Source organism: Eublepharis macularius, chromosome 16 (genome assembly GCF_028583425.1).
Source record: "Eublepharis macularius isolate TG4126 chromosome 16, MPM_Emac_v1.0, whole genome shotgun sequence".
Taxonomy (NCBI): Eukaryota; Metazoa; Chordata; class Lepidosauria; order Squamata; family Eublepharidae; genus Eublepharis; species Eublepharis macularius.
Window position 1 is genome coordinate 9,612,495 of NC_072805.1, and position 23,839 is coordinate 9,636,333.

The 23,839-nt window shown below is 43.6% G+C and overlaps 1 protein-coding gene across 2 annotated transcripts; it reads right to left on the reverse strand.

The window, feature by feature from the left end:
* Positions 1-1,377: 1,377 nt before the first annotated feature.
* FGF23 (fibroblast growth factor 23) lies at positions 1,378-18,792 on the reverse strand. Of its 2 annotated transcripts, XM_055000623.1 has the most exons (4): positions 18,483-18,792; positions 6,461-6,564; positions 3,624-3,750; positions 1,378-2,105 (listed from the first exon to the last, which is right to left on the reverse strand). In XM_055000623.1, the coding sequence occupies exons 1-4, from the start codon at positions 18,703-18,705 to the stop codon at positions 2,065-2,067; spliced, it is 495 nt and encodes a 164-aa protein (XP_054856598.1). In that variant the 5' UTR covers positions 18,706-18,792; the 3' UTR covers positions 1,378-2,064. The 2 variants fall into 2 exon arrangements, with proteins under 2 accessions (XP_054856598.1, XP_054856596.1); XM_055000621.1 differs by having other exon boundaries at positions 1,378-3,750.
* Positions 18,793-23,839: the final 5,047 nt, after the last annotated feature.

The window sequence follows — 23,839 nt, forward strand, 5'->3', positions numbered from 1 at the left end:
ACAAACAGAAAACTCCTATTTTTCTTTTGACATATAAAGTGCAAGGTGCTTAATATAAATCACAGTGAAGCAGTAAATTCAGAACAATATACAAGTTGTAGAAATGTAATTAACATGAGCAACACCGCACAATGTCCCAGAGCTCCAAACAGTCCTCATAAGCAGTGCAACAGAGAATTCTCTCTTCCTTCTTTTCCTTGTGTCGGCTGAGGTCCAAGTGCCTGGGGAAGGCAGAAGCCACCTCCCAGACTGGAGAATCCCAGATGTAGATACTGGAAGTGCAATGTAGATCACAGCTATCAACACGCTCAACAGGTCGCAAGCTGAAATCCTGTTTTGTAAGGCTTTCTCAAGAGCAATACCAGACAGCAAAAAGTAAATTGTATCTAAAGTGATGCTCAAGCATTCCTTGAGCATGTTTATATGCAAATACTAGAAGCCTGCAAACCATGATTGGGAAGCTAGAGTACTTGGTGCTAAATGAGAGTATAGCTAAAGTGAAAACTTCTGGAATGTGAAAAAGCCATGGAATGCAATTATTCTGATATGTGAACTCCAAGGGCATGCAAGAGTGGTGTTGATTTGTACGTCAAATCAGTCGATTAAGATTAAAAACTATTAAATCTTTTATCATATAAACTCATGCACTAATTTTTTTTTCTTATTTTAATTTTAGTATGACGCTGTTCAGAGCCAAATTGGCTGTATGAGCAGTAAAGTAAAGCAAGTGTGGTGTTGCTTTGTGTGTCAAAGAGGGGATAGAGTTGGATCTGACAGGATTTCCACATCCCTGTGTTAAGTTGAAATGCTAAAATTACTCCTTACTGTCTGCTTGTACTGTGAAAGCTATTGAATCCTTTTAAAATGTGCTCAAGACACAGCACAGAGTATCTCTTAGAATACAGTGTTGTACATTCCATAGTTCCCTCTGTACATTTCATTAGAATTATATATATAAAGAACTCTGTTGCTGCAGCTGTCATGCTACTCCTTGCCCACCCAGATATGAGCTAAGCTCATGCATCACTAGTGAGACAGTCAAGAAAGCTAGAAAACGTAAGATAATTAGACTCTACAGAATCTTTATAAATGGAGATCCCAGACTTTTAAAAGTACCTTAACACTTAGGGATGTCCTGTTGAACTCTAGACAAGAACGCTAAGGGAGATCTTGAGATGGAAATAGAAGAGTGGGAAATGTGATGATGGGTGATAGCTGCCTATCATAACAAAGAAGCAAAATTCTTAAATATGTGGAAATCTACAGTACAATTATTTCAGCTTACTCAAAGGCCCTTGATTTTCTCACAGCAGACAATTTGGACTCTGCATTAGATGTTTAGGGAAAGGAATTCAAAAACCACAGTATAAGGCATAATTTTTTTCTGAGAAAAAACTTTTATTTAGATCTTTATTTTAAAAAATGGAAACGGGGATGCATCATAAATATTCATAAATATGCCTGCAATAACTGTAAATCATTCAAATAAATAAATAAATACAGTAATATAAAAATGCATTAACCATGTGTCTTATTAGCCGGTGTTATCTTCCTTTTGAACGCTTCATTCTAAAACACCCACTTTTTTAAGCTTGATTTTCTTTAAAAATTAGTTTTTTTGAGAAAGCCATTCTACATTTTCCAGTGGTATAGTCCAGTACATCTAAGTAGGCAACTTATCAGCTACCTTGGTCTAATAGGAAAGGCAGAGAATTTTTTAAAAATACAACAATAAATAAAAATAGGCCAGCCTGTGGTCTTACTATTGGGGGGAATGCCAGTTCAGAACAGAGATTCTTTAAAATTTCTAAAACACAAAACCTGATTCCTCCCTTCAGGCAGGAGCTAATCATGAGTCTCTAATTTTCTGTCTCTGAAGATGGCCCAGGTTGACTGAGCCAAGAGCAGCCCATGTTTTCTGGCCAGAATGGACTGGTTGGCTGTCTCAATGAAGCTTAGCCTTTAGAAGAGTTTAGTGCAGCAGAAAGCAAACTGAAATACACTACAATTTTTTATAGTGTGCTGAATAAAAGCGTGAAGACTGCAACGATGTGTAGAGTTGTTTCATTCTGGGTTCCTGCGGTTTGAGGAGGGAAATGCTGGTGCTAACCAAGAGAAGTAAAAGATTAATCTGTTAGAGCGTGAGACCAGTTTTCTGTCATTTTGACTGCTTGTGGAAGGTATGTTTGATTGTACTCCAAGATAAAAACGATTAGCAGGTCAAGGCAAGGAATAGGTGAAACCCTTTCCCCCAACATGTTAGCTTTCTATAGGACTTTTTTTTAAAGCTGTGAGCACTCTGCAGTCTGAAGTGGTTCAGTTTCTTCAGAGTGAAATCATACAATTCTGTCCGTCGAGGTTGGCTCTCATTGGTGCCAGCAGAATGATTTGTGATGAGACTTTCTGCTCTATGATATATAAGAATATTGGTATCTAGTACTCAATTAGCACTCTTTTTAAGGACAATGATTTAACCTGGGTGTACAAGGCAACAGGAGACTCATGGGCTGAGTATATTTCGCATTCATGCTTTGCAACTCTTGCCCTTCTTTTCAAGTATTACTCAAGTCCCTCCTGCCAAGTTGCTTACCAGTGTGTGCTGTCTAGTACATTGCTCTTTAATGGGTTGGTGAGGATCCAGAGTTGGGAAACGCCTGGACCAAAAGTTGGTTGCAACCACAGCACCATTTTCTTTTTGCGTGTGTGTGTGTTATGTAAGACTTTTTGTATAAGAAATGGAGAAAGAAGAGGGGAAAGGGGAAGAAAAACATGCATGGTTAAAAAAATGGGTCTCATGCTGTAGATTAGGGTTTACGGTTTGTTTCTAATAGTTAATTGCAGGGGTGAATTCAGACATTTCAAAAACCCTGGAACAAACTGGCCAAGGGGACTCCTGTGGTGCCGGCCACAGTTTCCCACTAAACAGCTGCTCTGCAGGATTTTGGCCATTAATAAATAAGCCACTCCTTAAGTGCTCTTAAATTTGAGCTAAAAATCTAGTCAAAGATAAGAATGGGAAGGTTTTAGCAATGTCAGGTACAGAGGAAGGCTGACCATCCAGGGGAAGACACGCTGCTGTATGCAGAGAAGCTACCCGTCCTGCCCAGGCCTTAAAACATCAGGCCTCCTTCCATCCAGTGTAAGGAAGACTTTTTTTTTTAAGTGTTCAATAATTCTGGTTAGGGCTTGTGACTCAGTATACTGCCACATCATTGGGGGGGTGGGTTTAAATTGAAGTCTTATCTGGAACAGATCACGTAAAAAGATGTTTTCAGGTTCTATAACAGTTCAGCAGGGACTATCAAAATAATTCTTCAGGTTACATTCTGGGTCAGTGCAGAAATCAAAGTGCTGCACTGTTCTGATTTAACCATGAGGACCATTTCTGGAGATAATTGCTCGAAGTGGGTCTCTGTCTTTGTCCCCAGCAGAATGGGGTGACTGTACACTAGGATTTTGTAACCGCTGGGAATTTGTTAGGCTGTTTGGTGCTGCGATGATGCTATCAAATGGATCTGCGTTGGCATGTCTGGTCAGCCTGCGAGGCTCTGGAGTGTTGAACTGGGCCAAAGGAATTTCATTTCGTCGGGACAAGAACTGGGAAAACAGTGGTGGATTCATACCAGGGAACAGAGGCTGCTTCACTTTGCCAAGACTGACTAGATAGTGGTACTTGGGAGACTGGTAGACATCGTAACCATTTTCCAGGGTCCAATGTTTGAAAGTGCAGTCTTCATAACGAAAGTAGTGCTGAAGAAAAAAATCAGGACAATATTAGAACTAGAGTTGCAATGTGCAACATGCTTATTCAACATAGATAAGTGCATCTGGGCCACAAAAATATGAAGCACAAATACAGGATGGGGGATACACTTCTGGGTAGTAGCGTATGCGAAAGAGATCTTGGGGTAAGAGTGGACTGTAAACTAAATATGAGCAGTCAGTGTGATGCAGTGGCAAAAAAGGCAAACTCAGTCTTGGGTTGTTTCAGAAGGACCATTGCATCGAAATCACAGGAAGTCATAGTCCCTCTCTATACTGCCTTGGTCAGACCACACCTGGAGTACTGTGTGCAGTTCTGGAGGCCTCACTTCAAAAAGGATGTGGAGAAAATTGAGAGGGTGCAGAAGAGAGCGACGAGAATGATCAGGGGTCTGGAGACTGAGCCCTACGAGGAAAGGCTGAGGGCCTTGGGAATGTTTAGTTTGGAGAAAAGGAGATTGAGGGGGGACATGATTGCTTTCTTTAAATATTTGAAAGGCTGTCATTTGGAGGAGGGCAAGGAGCTGTTCAGGTTGGCAGCAGAGGATAGGACCCGAAGCAATGGGCTTAAATTACATGCAGAATGGTACTGGCTGGATCTTAGGTAGAACTTTTTCACGGTCAGAATAGTTCAAAGGTGGAATCAGCTGCCTAGGGAGGTGGTGAGCTCCCCTTCACTGGCAGTTTTCAAGAAGAGGCTGGATGAATCTTTGTCAGGGATGCTTTAGGATCATCCTGCATTGGGCAGGGGGTTGGACTAGGAGGTCTGTATGGCCCCTTCCAACTCTGATTCTGTGATTTAGAAAAGTTATATAACTGCCTCTCTAGATAACTGATTGCGGTGGTTTACAACATAAAACAAAAGTCAATTTAAAGCAACCAACCCAAGCAACACAACGCTGTAGAAAAGTGCAAGAGACGCGTAGCACCTATAAGACTCACAAAATTTAATTGTAGGGTATGAGCTTTCACAAGACACAGCTCACTTACTCAGATACAGCTAGAATGTGAGTTCATGTAGTCCTACCACAAATTTTGTGAGTCTTATAGGTGCTACTGGTTTCTTGCTCTTTTCTACTGCTATGGACAGACTACACGGCTACTCATCTAAAACTAAGCTGGTCAGCCAAAAAAAAGAAAAAGAAACCCAAATCCTATCAAGATTCTCAGCTGCAAATTCTGATGCTGAATATTCTCTTAATATCTTTTTGCCCTTTTGTGATAATGGATTTCAAAAAGTTTATGTTTGATAACATGAACACATGAAGCTGCTATATACTGAGTCAGACTATTGGTCCATGGAAGTCAGGACTCAAACTGGCAGTGGCTTTCCAGGTCTCAGGTGGAGGGCTGATCCTTGGTCCCAGATAGAGGTTTTCACATCATCTATTACTTGATCCCTTTAGTTAGAGGTGCCTGGGACCTTTTGCATGCTAAGCAGATGCTCCATCGCAGAGCCATGGCCCCTCCTGATAATAACTGATAATTGATACACAATGACATTTCAACCTTATTCAATAGTCAACATGCAATTAGCATTTGTCTGTATCTGATAGCAGAAGTGCTCAAGAAAGACAGATAGCGCTATCCTAAGCAGAGTTACATCCCCAATTGCAATGGACTTAAAAGGAGTGCCTCTGCTTAGGATGGCACTGTCAGTTGACAATTAACCTTTCCCTTTAATCCAGGGCTTTTTTTCAGCGGGAACGGAGTTCCAGCACCTCTTAAAAATGGTCACATGGCCAGTGGCCATGTGACCATTTTTGCTGAGGGCAATTCAAACTTTAACGCCCCCCCCCATTCCAGCTGACCAAAAGTGACATCATTGTGCGATCTTGAGTTCCACCATCTCTTTTCCCAGAAAAAAGCCCTGCCTTTATCCCTAGTCTTGTGTCTGTTCTCCCAGCTATGGCAGTTGCACAAGTGCCAGCACTTCATTCTTCGTAACACACACACATGCACAAAACCCTTGGAAACAAAATCCCAAATTCTATCAAGAAAAGATAATTGTAAAGATGTAAATTGTGTTGCATGAAAATGGGAAACCTGGCAGGAAATGACAACATTCTCCTTCCTGTTGTGAAGGGAGGAGAGCAGGTAGCAGCAAGCACCTGTTCCCTAAGAGGCTGCATGTACTCTGTGGCACACTCCATTTTGCAAATACTTGCCTGTCTTTAACTCCCCATAATCAACAAATTCATAATTGTGTCAAATCCAGGACTTGCATGAGCAAATCTAAACCCCTAGTGCTGTTGTGGCATGTGTGTGTGTATGTACAAGTTGCATACTTTCCCATGTTCTCAATGGCACAGCTATGGTATGCTAAGGGTTTTAGGGAAGCCTTGGCAGAAGGAAGCTGGAGGCACACATAAGAGCCCCTAAGCCCCGGACAAAACTATGCCAGCCAGTCTCCACTTCCTCAGCAAAGAACCAGAGTATATGTCAACTGAAGAGCCCTGACTGAGATAGCTCAGGTGAGCCTGATTTCGTCAAATCTCAGAAGCTAAGCAGGGTTGGCCTTGATTAGTAATTGGACGGGAGACCACCAAGGAAGACCAGGATTGCAGAGGCAGGCAATGGCAAACCACCTCTGTTAGTCAATTGCCATGAAAACCCCACCAGGAGTTGCCATAAGTCAACTCTGACTTGAGGGCACTCTCCACTACCACCCAACTGAAGTACTGAGAGGGGGACTTACTGATCCAAAGATATCCCCATTGAGGTCCATGCAGAGATAGCGCCCACTTTTCACACCACTGATCGCCACAAAACCTGCCCCTTCAGATTTGATCACCAGCGCACCTGGATAAGGGAAACGAAGTGGTAAAATATTAGGGGATCATTTGACACCTTAAGGTCAGACATGGCCAACAGCAGCCCACACGTCAGTTCTAGCATCATTGCCTAGCGATCATTAGCACTCCCCAAAGTTTAGTTGAACTCATGGGGTTTGGACCCCAATCAAATTTTCAGGTGGCAAAAAATGGACTTGCCTGCCTTTTTGCCTCCCACAGCAGTCCATTGATCTCCATGAAACACTGCTTCTGGGCAAGAGGGGACCGGTCTAGATCAGACCCGCAAAGTTGCCTTTTACAAGGTTGGTATTGTGTACTCTTCCTGGCTCTCCTGGGTGTCTGCTTCCAGGCCCAGTTCAAAATGTTGGCTATGAATTTCAAAACCTTAAATGGCATAGAAGCAGGACTTTCAAAGGACAGTCCGATGCCATAGGTTCCGCCCCACCGAGTTCAAGCATCTTCACAACCTGTCCCAGAATTGTTCTGCCCTGTGAAATGAGGCTGGTAGCTATGAGGGGCAGGGTTTTTTTGACAGTGGCTCCTCAATTTTTATTTTATTAATTTGATCAACCTTGATAAGGATTTTAGACTTCAGTTTTGAGTTTTGCTGCTTTCATCTGTTAGTTTGACTATTATCTGTGTAGAGTGTAAGTGATATTATATACTGGATGCTTTTAAGGGTCTTGTAAAAATCTATGCTGTAAAGTTGCTTTGATTCTATGATATTAATGTAAATTTAATGTTTCAATATCTACTGCATTTTTGGTATTTTATTGCTGAACTGTTGTCATCCATGTGATTTTTTAAAATTAAATGCGCAGGGAAATGTCATGTATGTCTGTACCCATTCATCCATGCCAATTTTAATTCTGATTCTGATGCTTAATCCAGTTATTGTAAATATGATCCTGATGTAACTCAGTTTCCTTTTGCTAGTGCTCTAATTGTTTCTCTGGCTTTCATAGGTGGTTATCTGTTTGCGACCTTGTACTTTCAGATTATGATATGACTTTCTTCCTAGCAACGCATCATGATATCACAAATATGTAAAATGTTCTCACAAAGAAAGAGCAGCAAAAGATAGTTTTGAATTGGGAGGGGGAGGAAAAGTGAACTAGAAAAGAGATGTATTTTTCCCATGTTGTCATTCCTATCAATTATCTACTCAAGCTGCTTAGATGCTTGTCTGGCTCCTAAGTAGACCTATGGACCTGAATATAGAAATGATCTGATTTCTGAATAAAATCCATTTGACTAAGTACCTGTGTCTTACTGCAAATGGACCAGGGATCTGTGTGCTATATCTTGTCATCCATAGCCTGACATTTTGATAGGAATCCTCCTTTTCCTTTGTACCTGCAACCCTGGGACAATGGCTACCGTCTTTTCATCGTCAGAGCCAGACCTGGGGCTATCAGCCCTCAAATCAACTGGGACCGGGTGCAACCTTGGAAGGGACTTCTGGGGAGCTGGTACCTGTGAGCCACACCCATTTGGACTTTGTTATGGACCAGAACATTTCTGCCATGAGGGGACTGAACGCAGTGGGAACTCTCCCGATGTATTCGGAATTGGGAGCAATACCCAAAGCTGGGTCTACCTACTATCAATGGCATCTTCCAACCATGCGTGAGTGGAACCCTTGCAGATCCACAATGGCAGAAGGAGGGATACAACACCAGGGAACGATATTCTTTTGGCATTCCCTTGAACTTGAAACTTATGTTGGAGAGGTGACGGCAAGGATGGCCACCGCTTCAGCAAACTATGCGGGATGGAGCTTGAGGCCACTGCAAATGGAAGGGGCTGAAGGGTCCCACTTCCTACAATAGACTTCAGAAGGATTACAACTATTGGGGGACCCTGGATTACCCTGTAGTAGCGCTGCAGAGGGTGGTGGATCTACAGTTTACCCACTAAATCGGTGGGAAATGGGAGCTGTGGTAGGGCCAAGCAACCAGGAATGGGGCCAGAAGCCACAGCTACCTATGCTACAGGAGGCGACAACACAATAGGTGTTGGGTGTGTGTGTAAAAATACAGGGGACCCTGGATTATCCCCTGGTAACACCGTGGAATATCCAGGGAAAGCTATCAACCAAGGAACAGATCCTTTGGATACCTGTGAGCTGGGGGCTGCGGACGGACCAACACACCAGGATTGGGGCCAGACGCCATGGTTACCGGAGCTGCAGGATAAAGCAACACAATTGGTGTTGCCAGATGTACAAAGGCCAGGGGACCATGGATTAACCCCTGAAAACAGATATGCTGGGGGGGATGTTACTCCGTCGAGGACGAAGCGGGGCCCCTAGAATCAAGCGACTTAGCAGGAGCAGCTGGGCCAGGAAACCCTGTCGGGGGCCAGACGCTGCAGATTGAGAGCTATGGGATACATCCAACTCGAGAGGAATTCACTCGGGCTGTGAGGAGACAACAGGAATGGAAATGGCACCTCCTCAATGAATGAGGAAATGTAAGCACACCAGAGGCACCGGCAAGGTCGATAACTGGAACAAACGAGGAGTCAGAATGGCCCCCTATCTTGCCATGGGGGACCTTGCATGGACTGTACTGTGGGGAAGGAGAGGGGCGGATTTGCTGACTCCCAAGCAGTTCACAGATGACCAAAGAGTTCTCATTTCCGCGCAAGGAGTAACAGGAACCGAGGGAAGGAGTATTCTCCCCTGTTCCCTGCTAGTAATAGCACCAAGCACACTGCCCCAGGGAGTTGAAGCTGTACCATATGGGAGAGCACAATCATCGTCCATTCCCCTGATCTCAAGTGGCGCCGGGGCACCAAGTACTACAATGAGGATGAGAGTGCCAACAAACTCATGGAGCCAGCCTCTGCCAACTGTACCTATAAGCTTCACTTCACCACCCCAAGGGGGAGTGAGGATTCAACAAGGGGGAACCCAAGCAAGGGGGCTCCGCAATCTTTAACCATACCTCCGATCGGGAGAGGTGCGGGGGCGTCCAGTACCACAATGGGGATGAGAGTGTCAAGGAGCCCACCTGTTCAAGTGCAAGCCAGCACAGGAGTATCGGTTGCAACCAGTGGGATGAGGATGCCCCAACCAGGCCAACCACAAAGATCCCCCGTCATTGTCCCAGTGGGGGCAGGAATTCAAGGAGGACGTACCTAAGCGGGGGGTCCTCAGGTAAATGTTCCTCCAGGGATACAGACGGGATAGGTACAAGGAGGGGATCCCCCAGTGAATATCCTGCCGGGAGCCCAAGGAATCCAGGCACAAGTTTTTCAGCCACAATATGGAGGGATTCCGCAAGTGGCTCCAAGGGATTTTGCACATGTGGTGCAACCGCAATATGGAGGGGTTCCACAAATGGCTCCAATGAACTTGGGAGCAAATGGAGCCTTCCAGATATCTTATGTGGTACACGGACATTTGCAACCACCCCCCCTTTGGGGGGGGCTCCGATTCAACAGGCAATGGGAGGCCAAGGAGCAGGAGCTCTTGCACCGAGATTGCCGCAAGGATGGTTCAAATTGGAAGCCACGTTTGATGGGAACCACAGAAACCTTGGGTTCTTTTTGGTACAAGCCATGGAATTTTTCCACGACTGGGGACATTTATTTCCTTTGGAGCAAAGTTGGGTGAGTCACTTGGGGTCCCGAATAGTAGGAGCAGCAGCAGAATGGTACATAACTCTGTACAACATGGGAGCACCCAAGCTACATGATTTAAACGCTTTTGCAAATGCGCTCAAAGCTCAATTTGATGACCCGTTGGATGGGGAAAGGGCCAGAACAAAGGTTAGAACCATCAAGCAGGGATTGAGGGCCGTCAGAGAGTATGCTGTTGAATTTAGGCAACTAGCCAGCAAAGTACCGGGATATCATGAAGAAATAAAAATTGAACTTTTCCGTAATGGATTAAATGCGGACTTACTGGATAGAGTATTAATGCAGGATGATCCACAAACTCTACTAGATTGGATCCAATTGGCCTGCGAGGTCGAAAATAGAACAAATAGTAAAACTGGTGAGAATGCAGCAGCAGGCGGGGGTGCGGAGGCCAACTGCTACAGACAGAGGATAGGCTGCGCTGGGTCCAAAAGCCCCTACCTCCACCTCGGGGATAGAAGCATTATGGAGGCAAGGACTATGTCTAAACTGTGGAGGCAGAGGACATTTTGCTGCACAATGCCCTGTCAGGCCGGTACGGGGGGGGGGGACGCCAAAGTGTACCTAAACCCACAGATCCCCCCAAACCGCCAAACTGGAAATCGCGTCCTAAACGGGGGAAATCGGAGACCAGTTTGGATGCCAAAGAGAACCCCGAAGTTAATGAAACACCCACACCAACGGAAGTCGAAGAAAGTCTCACCCCACTGGTGGGAAACAAAGCAGACCTGCCATAAAAGGGTCCTGACGGCAGGTCTCTAAAACCCCCACAACCTCAAAGGTGAGAGACAGAGGGGCCATACTGTTTATGCCAGTAACATTGCTAAATCCAGAAAGAGGGACTCATGTGCGGGTGCAAGTGTTAATAGAATCTGGATGTTCACGGGATTTAATAACACCAGCTTTGGTTAGTGGATTAGGCTTAGAAACAGCCAAACTTAAAGACCCTATAGTATTTGAACAAATGGATGGGTCTAGTATGCACCCTGTGCAGCATCAAACAGCACTTACTATTACGGGCATGGGAGATCATTGGGAGAATCAGACATATATAGTGAGTGATGTAGCCAAATACCCCTTTGTTCTGGGAAGTCGATGGCTATAGGATCATGATCCTAACATCAAATGGTCCACTCGGATGGTGGTCTTTAAAGGTGATCGTTGTGCAAAGCATGCATGGACTAAAGTGTAGGGAAAGGAGGCACCCTCCCCGTTAGAAACTGTACTGTTAACCACAGAAGAGGAGTCATTTATTCTAAGTATCAAGATTTAAAACAAGTGTTTGATGAAAAAGAAGTGGATGAGCTACCCCCCCCCCAATAGAAAAATGGACTGTGCTATTGAACTTATTCTGGGGGAAAAGTTGCCTAAAGGTAAATTGTATTCAATGAGCCCAGCCAAGAGGAGGGAACTGAGGGAGTTCATTGATAAAAATTTAGAACGGGGATTCATCCGCCCCACTAGCTCCGCCTATGTGGCGCCAATGTTGTTTCGAAAAAAGAAAGATGGGGGGGGGGTTTAAGACTGTGTACAGACTACTGAGGAATAAATGCTGTCTTGATGTCAAATGCATACCCTATTCCTTTGATTAGAGACTTGCTCAGTGTAGTGGCGCAAGGGAGAATTTTTTCAAAACTGGACTTAAAAGATGCTTATTTCCGAGTGAGGATAAGGGAGGGGGATGAATGGAAAACTGCATTCAATACACCCCTAGGCCAGTTCGAGTACCTTGTCATGCCTTTTGGGCTACAGGGGGCGCCAGGTGTGTTCATGAACTTAATCAATGAGGTACTACATGAGTACCTGTACATAGGTGTAGTTGTTTAATTTGATGACGTGTTGATTTATTCTTCTGATAAAGAATTGCGTGTAGAATTGGTCAGAAAGGTACGGACCTCTCTGAAGAAACACAAACTGCCAGTGAAATTGTCTAAATGTGAATTTCATAAAGAGGAGCTGGATTTTTTGGGGTACCGAGTCTCTCACCAAGGACTGAAAATGGACCCGGTGAAAATCCAGGCTGTAGTGGGGTGGGAGGCCCCCCAGAACAAGGAGACAATTGCAGTCATTTCTAGGGTTTGCTAATTTTTACAGCTCCTTCATAAAGAACTTTGCTCAAATCTCCCTCCCCTTGACAGACTTATTAATAACAAAGGGAAAAGGGCTACAAGGGAAAAAACTTAGTGCTAAGTTGAATTGGACGGCAGACTGCCAAGAGGCTTTTGAGAACCTTAAAAAGTTGTTTGTTTCTGAACCGGTTCTACAGCACCCTGATGAGAACCGAAAATTTGTAGTGCAAGTAGATGCGAGCTACATGGCAGTGGGTGGGGTGGTCTTACAGCTAAATGATGAGGGAAAATTGCACCCCTGTGCATACATTTCCAAGAAATTCTCTGAGACTGAATGCAATTGGAGAGTGTGGGAGAAAGAATCTTTTGCAGTGAAACTAGCCCTTGAAACCTGGAGGCATTGGCTAGAGGGTGCTAAAGTGCCTTTTGAAGTATGGACTGATCACAAACATTTAGAGGTGCTATGCACCCCCCAGAAACTGAATGCCAACCATTGAAGGTGCGTGGAATTCTTCTCCAAATTCAACTTCACGTTGAAATACCTCCCGGGTCAATTGAACTTCTTAGCGGATGCCCTTTCATTCATGCCCCAACATGACAGCCAGAGGGAGGAGATAATTGATACAGTTTTTTCACCAGCTCAATTGGGAGGAGCAGTGACAACACGTAGCCAGGCAGCAAAAATGCAAAGCAACCCGAAACCTGATCTCTCAGAGTGGGGAGAGTAAAAGCAGAAACTGCAAAGGAGGGGGAAAATGTGCCCAAAGCTGAATTAAAACAGGCGGAGGATGGCCACTGGTACAGGGGAAGCAAACTTTATATCCCAATCAGCTTAAGAAAGGAAATCTTGCACCAATGTCATGATGCAAAAACTGCTGGACATTTTGGATATCTAAAAACGTTACACTTAGTACAAAGACAGTTTTGATGGCCAGCAATGAGAAAGGACATATCTCAATACATATCCTCCTGCCCAGTGTGTATAATGGGAAAATCAAGGAGGGGGAAGCCCCCTGGACTATTACAACCATTAGAAACTCCCCCTAGACCGTGGGCTGTAATTTCAATGGACTTTATTACTGATCTTCCCCCCTCCAAAGGACACACAGTCATTCTAGTAGTGGTGGATCTCTTTTCAAAACAGGCTCATTTTATTCCTTGTACTACAATACCTACAGCCAAGAAACTAGCCAGCCTGTTCCTGAAGCATATAGTGAAATTGCATTCGTTTCCTAATAAGGTGATCTCTGACGGGTCCACAGTTCGTTGCCAACTTCTGGCGGGAGCTTCTTCAACTCGCGGGAATTGAACAAGGGCTTAGCTTCGCCTGCCATCCACAATCTGATGGACAATCCGAACGCACAAATCAGGTGCTTGAACATTTCTTAAGGTGCTACATTAACTACCAACAAGATGATTGGTTGGATTTTCTTGATTTCGCCGAATATGCGTATAACAACTCTGTACATTCCTCAACAGGAGCTACACCATTTAAAATAGTACATGGATATGAAGGAAACACTCTGCCTTTCGCTACAGCCCCTGAATCTGCACAGGGAGGAGACCTGGAGGAATGGTGGACTAAATTAATTTCCCAATGGGGAATCATTCAAAAGACCTTGGACAAAGCCAAAGAGGATTACAAAAAGTTTGCTGATAGAAATCACTCAGAGCAGTGGGAGCTGAAGCCAGGAGATTTTGTATACATCTCTACCAAGAACATAAAAGGGGAACAACCTAATAAGAAACTTGGATGGAAATACCTAGGTCCTTTCGCTGTAAAGAAAGTAATAAATAATGTGACTGTAGACATTGAACTTCCAAAGAACTTAAAACAAATCCATCCTGTATTCTACTTCAGTCTTTTAAAGAGGGCTCCCCCCCACCTGAGATCATTGGCATCCTGAAAAGGGACCCCCTCACCCCATGTTAGTGGATGGAGATATTCACTATGAAGTGGAAGAGATTCTAGACTCCAAGATTAAACACAACAAACTCTTTTACCTGGTCAGGTGGAAGGACTTTGATGATTCGTACAAAGAATGGGTAGAGAAATCCCACATGAATGCACCTAGACTTATTTCTAGCTTCCATAGACGCTATCCTGACAAACCAGGCCCTTAGGAGGAAGGGCTATCTTTAGGGAGGCAGAATGTCATGTATGTCTGTACCCATTCATCCATGCCAATTTTAATTCTGATTCTGATGCTTAATCCAGTTATTGTAAACATGATCCTGATGTAACTCAATTTCCTTTTGCTAGTGCTCTAATTGTTTCTCCGGCTTTCACAGGTGGTTATCTGTTTGCGACCTTGTACTTTCTCTCAGACTATATGTCTTTCTTCCTAGCAACGCATCGTGATATCACAAATATGTAAAATGTTCTCACAAAGGAAGAGTGGCAAAAGATAGTTTTGAGGAGGAAAAATAGTTTTTGGGGAGGAAAAGTGAACTAGAAAAGAGATCTATTTTTCCCATGTTGTCATTCCTATCAATTTTCTACTCAAGCTGCTTAGATGCTTGTCTGGCTCCTAAGTAGACCTATGGACCTGAATATAGAAATGATCTGATATCTGAATAAAATCCATTTGACTAAGTACCTGTGTCTTACTGCAAATGGACCAGGGATCTGTCTACTATATCCTGTCATCCATAGCCTGACAGGAAATAAATAAAGAAAAGAAGGCTGCATCAGATATCTAATTGAATGACTGTTAAATAAAGATATGCATGATCTCTTGGGTGGGGTGGGGGTCACATCAGGCTTCTCCTTCCCCACCCCTTAAGATTAAATCCTGGTAAGTGGAAGGAAGAGTGACTCCAAATTAAGCCACCTGCCTGCATTCATACATTGCAATAACTGGAGTTAGATTTAAGCCACGATTCTTTGTTCTGCTTCTCATGAGAAGGGAAGGCAGAAGAGGAAAGTTTCAAGCATGCTCACAAAGCTAGTTTGCACACATTTTTATTTAACACTGGTTAAACAGCACATCTGAATGCAGTCTACGAAGAACATGGGTCAAAAGCTGGCTTGCACCATAGCTGTGCCATCTCTCCCAACATGTTTTGGATTGCTGTCTCGTTTGCTAGCCTTGGGTTGCCAACTACCTGGAGAAAAATTGCACTCTCTCTTTACTAGAGGTTTAATGGGATGTTATTTAGCATGCACTGTTACTTATTTCCATGCCACGAAAAGCTTTGGCTGCCAATTTCCACACATTAAGCCTCTCTTAAAGGACAGGATTCTTTTCTCCAGGTTGATAGCAACCCTACTTATACCTGCAGGATTCATGTAGGCACACAATTTAAATCCACAAAGTGCACACGGTGGAATTCTAGACAAGTCCCTGTTCTCTGGATAGTTGATGGTATGCTTTGTTACAAATTTTAAAACACACACACCTAAATTCTGCAACAAGACATAGAGACAAGCAAAGCTTCACAACCCCCAGAAGCATTTTAGTGCAATCCTAAAAAGAGTTAAACCCTTTTGTATCCATTAATGTCAATGGCTTAGAAGGACATAACTCTGTTTAGGACTGTACTGTTAAGTTTGTGGTCACATGGCACTTCCGTCCTGTACAAATGCCAACCTTTTTAGGAACTTTTTAAAAAATCAAGAAATCATTCTGAAATATTAGATAATTCTCCCAAGCATGGTATTTTATATTCTGGATAAAGCCATGCTTGTATGTGGCCTTGAATAATCTTTTTAACCCTTCTTCATGCTGTGATGAAAAACAGATGGGGTGCTGAGGCAAATGGCCATATCCTGCATCAAAGTGACTCCAGTGATGCAGATTGTACCATTGACTCACTCGACAAAAGGGGAGACCGTGCCACCTGCAATTCATTTTTAAAGCACAATGTGGCTAACATTAAACACTTTTTAAAGTCACAGTTGAGGCTGTTGGGACTTTGAAAATGTTTTAGCTATTTGACTCGCGTCCTTAATGTTAACCAACTAGTTTCCATTTTCTCTTAGCGACAGAATATCAAATATGGGCAAGTAATATTCACAATACATTTCTTGTTTTTTACAGACAGAAGTCTGGAACAATGAACACTCCATAAAAATTCTAACTAGAGATTCTAATTCTTGCTGACTGCTTTACAGCAAGTTACACTAGTTTTCCCCATCTGTAAAATGGGCATTATTGCTATGGTTTTTGCAAGGATAATAATACTTGGCATTTATATAGTGTTCACGTCCATTTTCTCGTTGTGGTCCTTTGCAACAGCCCTTTAATATAGGACAGTATTTATCATCCCCTGGACCTTTAAGATGCTATATAAAGCCCCTCTAACAAATAAGCCGGCTTTGTGCTCTTTGTCATCTCTGTCAAGCCTAAACTTGAGAATGGATCTTCCATGGACCATGAGCATGCTGGAACTGCTTGTTCTTGGCAAATAGAAAATGAGGAGTTTGTTCATAATCCCAGCCACAAGGAGAGAAGGCTGTACCTGTCAGAGTTGTGCAGAAAATTCCAGCAGGTCACCTTTGCATGATAAATAGCCAGATTCCCTTTGCTACTACTAAACACTGAAAGGTACCGAAATCCTGCGGTGCTAAGGCTGAGGACACTTTCCTGGGAATAAACCCTTCTGAATGACATGGGACTTACTTATAAGTAGACCTGCTTAGGATTTCTCCCCAAATGGCACAGCACTCTAAACCACGCAGACCAAGTCCTAGCAATGAGCAAATCGTTTCTAAAAAAAGTGTGAGTGAGAACTGAGAGCCAAGATACATGTGACGAATTACACTTGCCTGGCAAGTGAACAGACTCACGTGTATTCCTCCCTGTTCACTTGCCATTCACTTGCTCTCCACTTGATCATGTTTACTTGCCAGGCAAGTGTAATTCGTCACTTGTAGCTTGGCTCTCAGGTTTTTATTTCCCATAGTTCTGAACCTGTTTACTCTGGACCAAGTTCCATTGTTTTGGGTGGGACATTGACAGGTAATATGATTTTTACAATTATTCTTAAATGAGCAGATTGAGCTTCATTTGTTCTGCTTCATTAATTCCCTAGTAACCAGAGCACATAAGAATATATAAAGCTCTAGCAGATCAGACCAAGGTTCATATAGACAGTATTTGCTTTGCAGCAGTGACCAACCAGCTCCCTCTTGAATGTCCAGAATCAGCAAGACCTGCCTCCATTAATCACAGGTATATTTTCTCCTCAATAAAGGTTCCATGGAGAGTCTCTCTACATGAGACATGAAAAACGTGTCAGGAGACGCAATGTTAGCCGGGAAGGGTAGTTTAAAAAGACAGAGCTGGCAGTAAGGCAAAGGCTTTTCTATACCCTGGAGCTGTGTGAAGGGGCTGTGAAATGCCAGAAGGGAAACTTCAGTCCATTATAACCTCTCCAGGTCCAAGCCTACCTCTGGAAGGCAGCTCCAGCCTGTTTCCATTCCTCGTTGCTCTCTGGTTGTCATCCCACACAGTTTTAAACTGGAGAGATGAAATTAACAAAGCCTTCAGGGAGACAAAGATGAAATTAACAAACCTTCTGAGGAATGATTTCCCCTGGCTCTATCTTTTTAAACTACGCTTTCTGGCTAACATTGCCTCTCCCTACACTTGATGAACATGCTCTGAGGTTTCTCGTGTAGCGAGACTCTCATTTGTCATTGCTAGTAGCTGTTGGCCACCCTAATCTTAATAAATGTTTTTGTTTCTTTAGGTAAAAACAGTTCATGATTTCAAGAACTAAAATAATAAAGCAAATGAATAGTCTAACCCTCTTTAAAGCTATCTACAGTGCTTTTCAAATAGCAATAGATGTAGAATGAACACACACTGGAGTGGTAATCTCTGCAGCATTGTTCACATTTAAGAGTTCTCTGCAGAACTGAGAACCCTGAAAAAGCAAAATTGCTGAGACAGCCCAACATGCAAACTGTTGTAAGTGCAGAAGTTCTCTGCAGACCTTCAAATGAATGAACAAGGAGCTGGCTGCTACCCTTGATGTACATGAGTTTTGTCCTCTGGAAAGGGCTTGAGCCACCCAAAAGGGTGACAGAAAATTCCAAAATTCTGTCATGCATTCCTTTCCCTTTCCTAACGCTTCTGCTGGTTGATCCAAAGTTCTGGCATTATGAAAGAGGAAGAGGGAAATGTGCCAGTGTTTCTCCATGCTGTTCAGAGCTGATAGTAACCCTGGAAAGCTCCCCACCAGCTCCCTTGTTACTTACTATATGCTGTTTGGTGAGGACTTCCATCCACAAGACCACTGGAGTGGATTTGCAGGTGGAAACTGTTCCGTGTCGAGGATGTGTACAGGTGCAGCATGCTGTCCGTGTTCCCCCAGTTGGGGCTGAGCAGAGGCGAGGCATTTGGAAAAGCAGCAATTCCCTCCCAGCTGCACATTGCAAACAGCATAAACTCCAGGAAGCCACACTGAGAGGCCCGGGACATGGTGCTCCTTCCTTAGTGGCTGTTGGCAGGACCCTGAAACTTGACACTTTCTCTTTTCCCCTCCCTGCGTAGCTCCCTTTACTTCAGAGTTTGAATCCTCAGATGGGATCCCTACAATTTTTGCAGCAGCTTTATAAAGGGCAGTTGCATGACATCATGTAAGTAAAAAAACAACAACAAAAGAGAAACACATCCTTTTCATTTCATCATGGCAATATTTTAGGAATGTCCTGAGACCTTGACAGCCCAAGGGATGCATGTAGGTTTCTCAGGGAGGTGTGTGCGGTTTCCCAAGTCGGCTTTGGGAAACTAATAATATGTTCAAATGTTATCTGAAAAAACTCTGACCTCAGAACGCTTCCCACTGACTGTATCTGAATCAGCTCAGCCTCTTGCTACTGCAGGCCGTCAGAGGTCTCACTCTCGTCCCCCCAAATACACCACCATGTCCAGCAGAAGGCCTGAGCCTCCTTGGGGTCCCAGTCCAGGAAGTGGCACCTCGAACCTACACATCACAAATGACTGAACTGCACTCAGGCCTGGGAAGCTGATGCTCTTAAGCAGGACCTGACTTGCCAGCTGATGACACCCGCGTGCCATAGAATCAACCATGCCATTGTGTTCCCTCTAGATCTCCTAGCATGTGTGAATGGAGCATGGCTCTGAGCATGCAATTTTATCCTTGCCAATGGGAGCAAACAAGAAATCCTGGGCTTGTTCTGCAACTTAGTTTGGTACAAAGAAAAAAAAAACTTCCTTGAGAGTTATTGGTCTCCTATGGCACTAGCTGAATTAGCCTTTGCTAAATGTTTTGGCCCTGTGGGGAGAAGAGGACCGTTGGGCTGACACGCTCTGGTCCGGTGAACACAGTGAATGTTGTCAACTCAGGTTGAGGAGGAAGGTGCATCAACTTCAAATTCTTCTTGCTGGCTGAATTTTGTAACTTTTGGTTATCCCAGGTGGGATGCATGGTGGGACCAGAAATGTAACTGACAAGCTTGTTTACCAACCAGCCAAGCTGCACAGGTCATGCCACTGAATCAGTCAGTGTTCCACTGGCAAGTTTCCAAAAGACAGTGTTTTTTTTTACACCAAACCAGACTTCATAACTGGAAACTGAAGGGGTAGTTAGTTCCTCTTTAATTAAGTTCTAATCTTCTGAACCCAAAACCCAGAAGCAAAACCTACACTTTTCAATATGCTGGTAAAAGTATTGAACTGTTGTAAGAGACACTGAGGTGATGTACAGTGAGCGATTTGAAGACTCTAAAAAGATTATTAAAACCTAAACTTGCAAGGTATTGAAGCCAGGAAAGGAGAAAAATTTATTAATCCCAAATAACATATGTTCTACTTTTTACTAGAAAAAATGCTTGAAAAGCAGAAGAAAAGGGAGGGGGAATTTAAAAAACAACTTTTATAACCACAGTTCGACAGCACATGCTTTAAACAAATTTACTTTAGCTTTGCAACTTAAGCAAACATGGCTTAGCAAAGACGGGTCCCGTAGTACTGATCCGGCAGAAACTGTTTCCAAAATGCCTGTAGTGATGCGGGGGGGGCTCTTTACTTCTGAGCCAGAAGAGCCAGGGATGGTTAGTGATCCCCCACCCACCCCCATCCACACTCACCAAACAGACAAGGAATGAATTCTTCAAGAATTAACTCTTTGTCTCTACAACTCAATTATGATAGTGTTTATGATTTTCTCTGTTGTTTAACAACTTCGGCTTAAAGTGAGCCGAACCTGGGACTCAACTAAGATGGCAGGAGATTGATGTTTGCATCTCCCACAGTTTTTAAAATGCTTACAAGCAGCAGTGGCACACAATTTGGTTCAAGGTTGTAGTGCTGAAGAAAGGGGGGGGCTAACTCTTCCCTCCACACTATTTTCACAATTTAAATAGTCCTGTATGAGAATGTGACCCCCACCCTGCACTTTGAGAAATGTATTAGTGTAACCAAAACTCTTCAAAATATAACAGAAGCGTTAATATGTAAAGGTGAAGTATTTATATGCCAAATTGCAGGCAACAGTGTGTGTGTGTGTGTGTGTGTGTGTGTGTGTGTGTGTGTGAGAGAGAGAGAGAGAGAGAGAGAGAGAGAGTACAAAAAGAAGCCAGTTTCATATCTGGTAGACTGGATATTGTTTTCAACTGGCCTTTCTTTGTAATTCTCCCCTTTCTGTCTTCTGCAGCTTTGAGTATAAATACATATGCTGAACACATGAACACTCTATGTATTTGAAGAAGTGTGTGTCTCACAGAAGTTCATGTTGGAATAAATTTTGTTAGTCTCTAAGGTGCCACTGGACTCCAGTTTTGTTTTGCTGTGACAGGGTACCGTGGCTACCCACCTCAAAACTCTAAGCTTCTCTTGGAATAAGAAAAACTGTTTTGCCTAAGGAAGAACAAAATTCCTTTTGAAATTGTATTTCTTCTGAAATTGAGAGATTATCAGATGAAGATAACGTTTTCATTTGTGCACTTCATGATTCCGGTTGTGATCTACCGTGGACTAACCTTTACTAGAGGCAATTGGCCCTAAAGAGATTGTCGGTGCTGTTGATGTGAAAGGATCACAAAAACTGGGCATGACTGGCCTTTGGATTTTGCTGAAGGATTATTCACAGGGTCAGAATTAAGGGCTCTTTATTTCAGTTGGGTAGTTGAGCATTTGTTTATACCTTTCCCATTAAAACCAGTGGGCCATACTTCAACTGGAAAAGGACAAAAAGAGGGTGGGTGGGAGGGAACATAACCCAAACAAAATTGAATTAAGAACCAATCCATGGGCCAAATATTAAAATTACTAAATATAGAACATAAATAAATATATCAATATACACAAATACACGTATTTATTACAGGATCACGTAAAAAGTATTACAGGCCTAAATATAGCCTCAATTCAGATTAAAATCATGTAACACCCCCCCCATCCAAACAAGAACCTTAGGCGACCCTGACCAAACATGTTTCGGCCATGTGGTCAAGCATAGTTATTACACAGTAATTCTAGACAATGCAATAATATGACAATAGTTAATAAATATAATCAACTAGTAACAAAGCCCATTGTGGGAAAAAATACAACAGGCTAAATATAGAGGGGAGGGCAGGCAGGGGAGGGCAGGCAGGCAGGCATTGCCTCCTCCTCCATGACTGATCTCAGTTGGGTGAAGTCGAGGGGCGAGCATTGCCACCTGCTCCGCTCCTGATCCCATCTGGGTGATGACCGGTGGTGGGAATCACCACCTATTCCAATCCTGATCCCAGCTGCATGAAGGTGGGGGTGGGCATCGCCCCCTGCTCCACGCCTGATCCCGGCTGGGTGGTGGGTGGGAATTGCCACCTGCTCTGGTCCTGATCCCAGTTGGGTGAAGGTGGGGGAAAAGGCATTGCCCCCTGTTCCACTCCTGATCCCAGCTGGGTGAAGGCAAGGGGAGGGCACTGCCACCTGCTCCACACCTGATTCCAGCCTGGGGTTTCCACCACCACATGCTCCCTGGAGGGACAGACTGCCTCTTCTGGGCTTCCCTCTATGGCAGCACCCTCTGGTGGCGCACCAGGGTAGAAAGTGAGTTGTCTGGAACATAGTTAGCCTTTTATATAGCAGGATTAATATCAATAGCTCAAGGCAGAGATGTACTTAAAAAGCCTCGTTTGAAATCATCTTCTGCCCTAGCCAGGTACATGTGTCTTGGGTGGTAACTCAATTGTGTACCTTCCTATTTTAGTCCAAGAAGAATCAATGCTAAATGCAATCTAGACTCAGTGCACTTCTTTAACCTTCTCTGTACTTTAACTAAGAGTCTCTCTGAATGAGACCTCTTACATGAGAACACTCAAGTGAAGGGAGATGCAATATTAACTGGGAAGTGTAGATTAAAAAACAATTTCTCCTCTCTACAGAGCCAGCAAAGATAGCTGCTCAGAGGGTTTGTTAATTTTTTCTTCGCCTCCTCTTTGGGGAGGTGAAATTTGCAGAGCCTTTGGGGAGGCAAAGCTAAAATTAACAAACCCTCTAAGCAGCAATCTTTGCCTTCTCTGAAGAGAGGGGAAATTGACAGAGCCTTTGGCTCTGTCTTTTTAAACTACGTCTCCCAGCTAACATTGCATCTCCCTTCACTTGAGCATCCTCGTGTAAGAGGTCTCATGTAGAAAGACTCTGGATCAAGCCCGTTTTCTCAGAAATCAGGGTAGTTCACAAAGCAAGCACATGGGATGCCACCTGAGCCTAGTGCACCTTGATGCGAGAAGAGACCACAGCAGCTGAATTCCCACCAATCCTGCATTTGTTAGTCTAGTTGGCAACCCCATTTCAGTGGGACCTGTTTCCAGGTGGGCCTTCATAAGAGTGTGACCTACATTTGTCCCCCATGTTCTTGATAATTCTGGGCAGAGAGTTGTGTTCTTGTTTACACAGGTGCACTTCTAGAACAAAACAGTGGATGTCACAGGACCTGCGCAACATGTACACAGGTGGGCCTGAGAGCAAAACCTGGCACAACAAAACAGCTGTAAATAACTGGTTCAAGGCAAAAGCATCCTTCCAGACCATTGATGGCATTGTTGACACTGGCATAAAATGGCAAGAACTCCCTTGACTCTTAGTACATTCTTTCTCAGGCCATTATTTGTGGGCACTTGTTGGGTAAAATATTATATCCTTCATGAAACACAGATCTCAGATGATATCTGGGCACTTAAGAATCAATTACCAAGGAGGAATGCTGGATAAATTCCCCCTTCATGAAGGATATTTGCAAGGATCACAGTGGGGTGATGCCTTAATGAGCAACATCATCTGGAAATCAGTAACAGGACAGTTTCAAAAGTGCACTTTTTACTTTTTATTTCTTAATCATATATATAACAAATCAAGAGCTGTCAAGAAATTGTGTAGGGGGTTATATAAGCAATTGATCCAGAGAAGTTAGCTGTAGTAGCAAAATAGTAAAGAGTCCAGTAGCACCTTTAAGACTAACCAACTTTATTGTAGCATAAGCTTTCAAGAGCCACAGCTCTCTTTGTCAGATGCATCATCAGATTTTGAGAACCACAGCTCTCTTCATCAGATGCATGATCAGCTTTTGAGAACCACAGCTCTCTTCATCAGATGCATTGTCAGC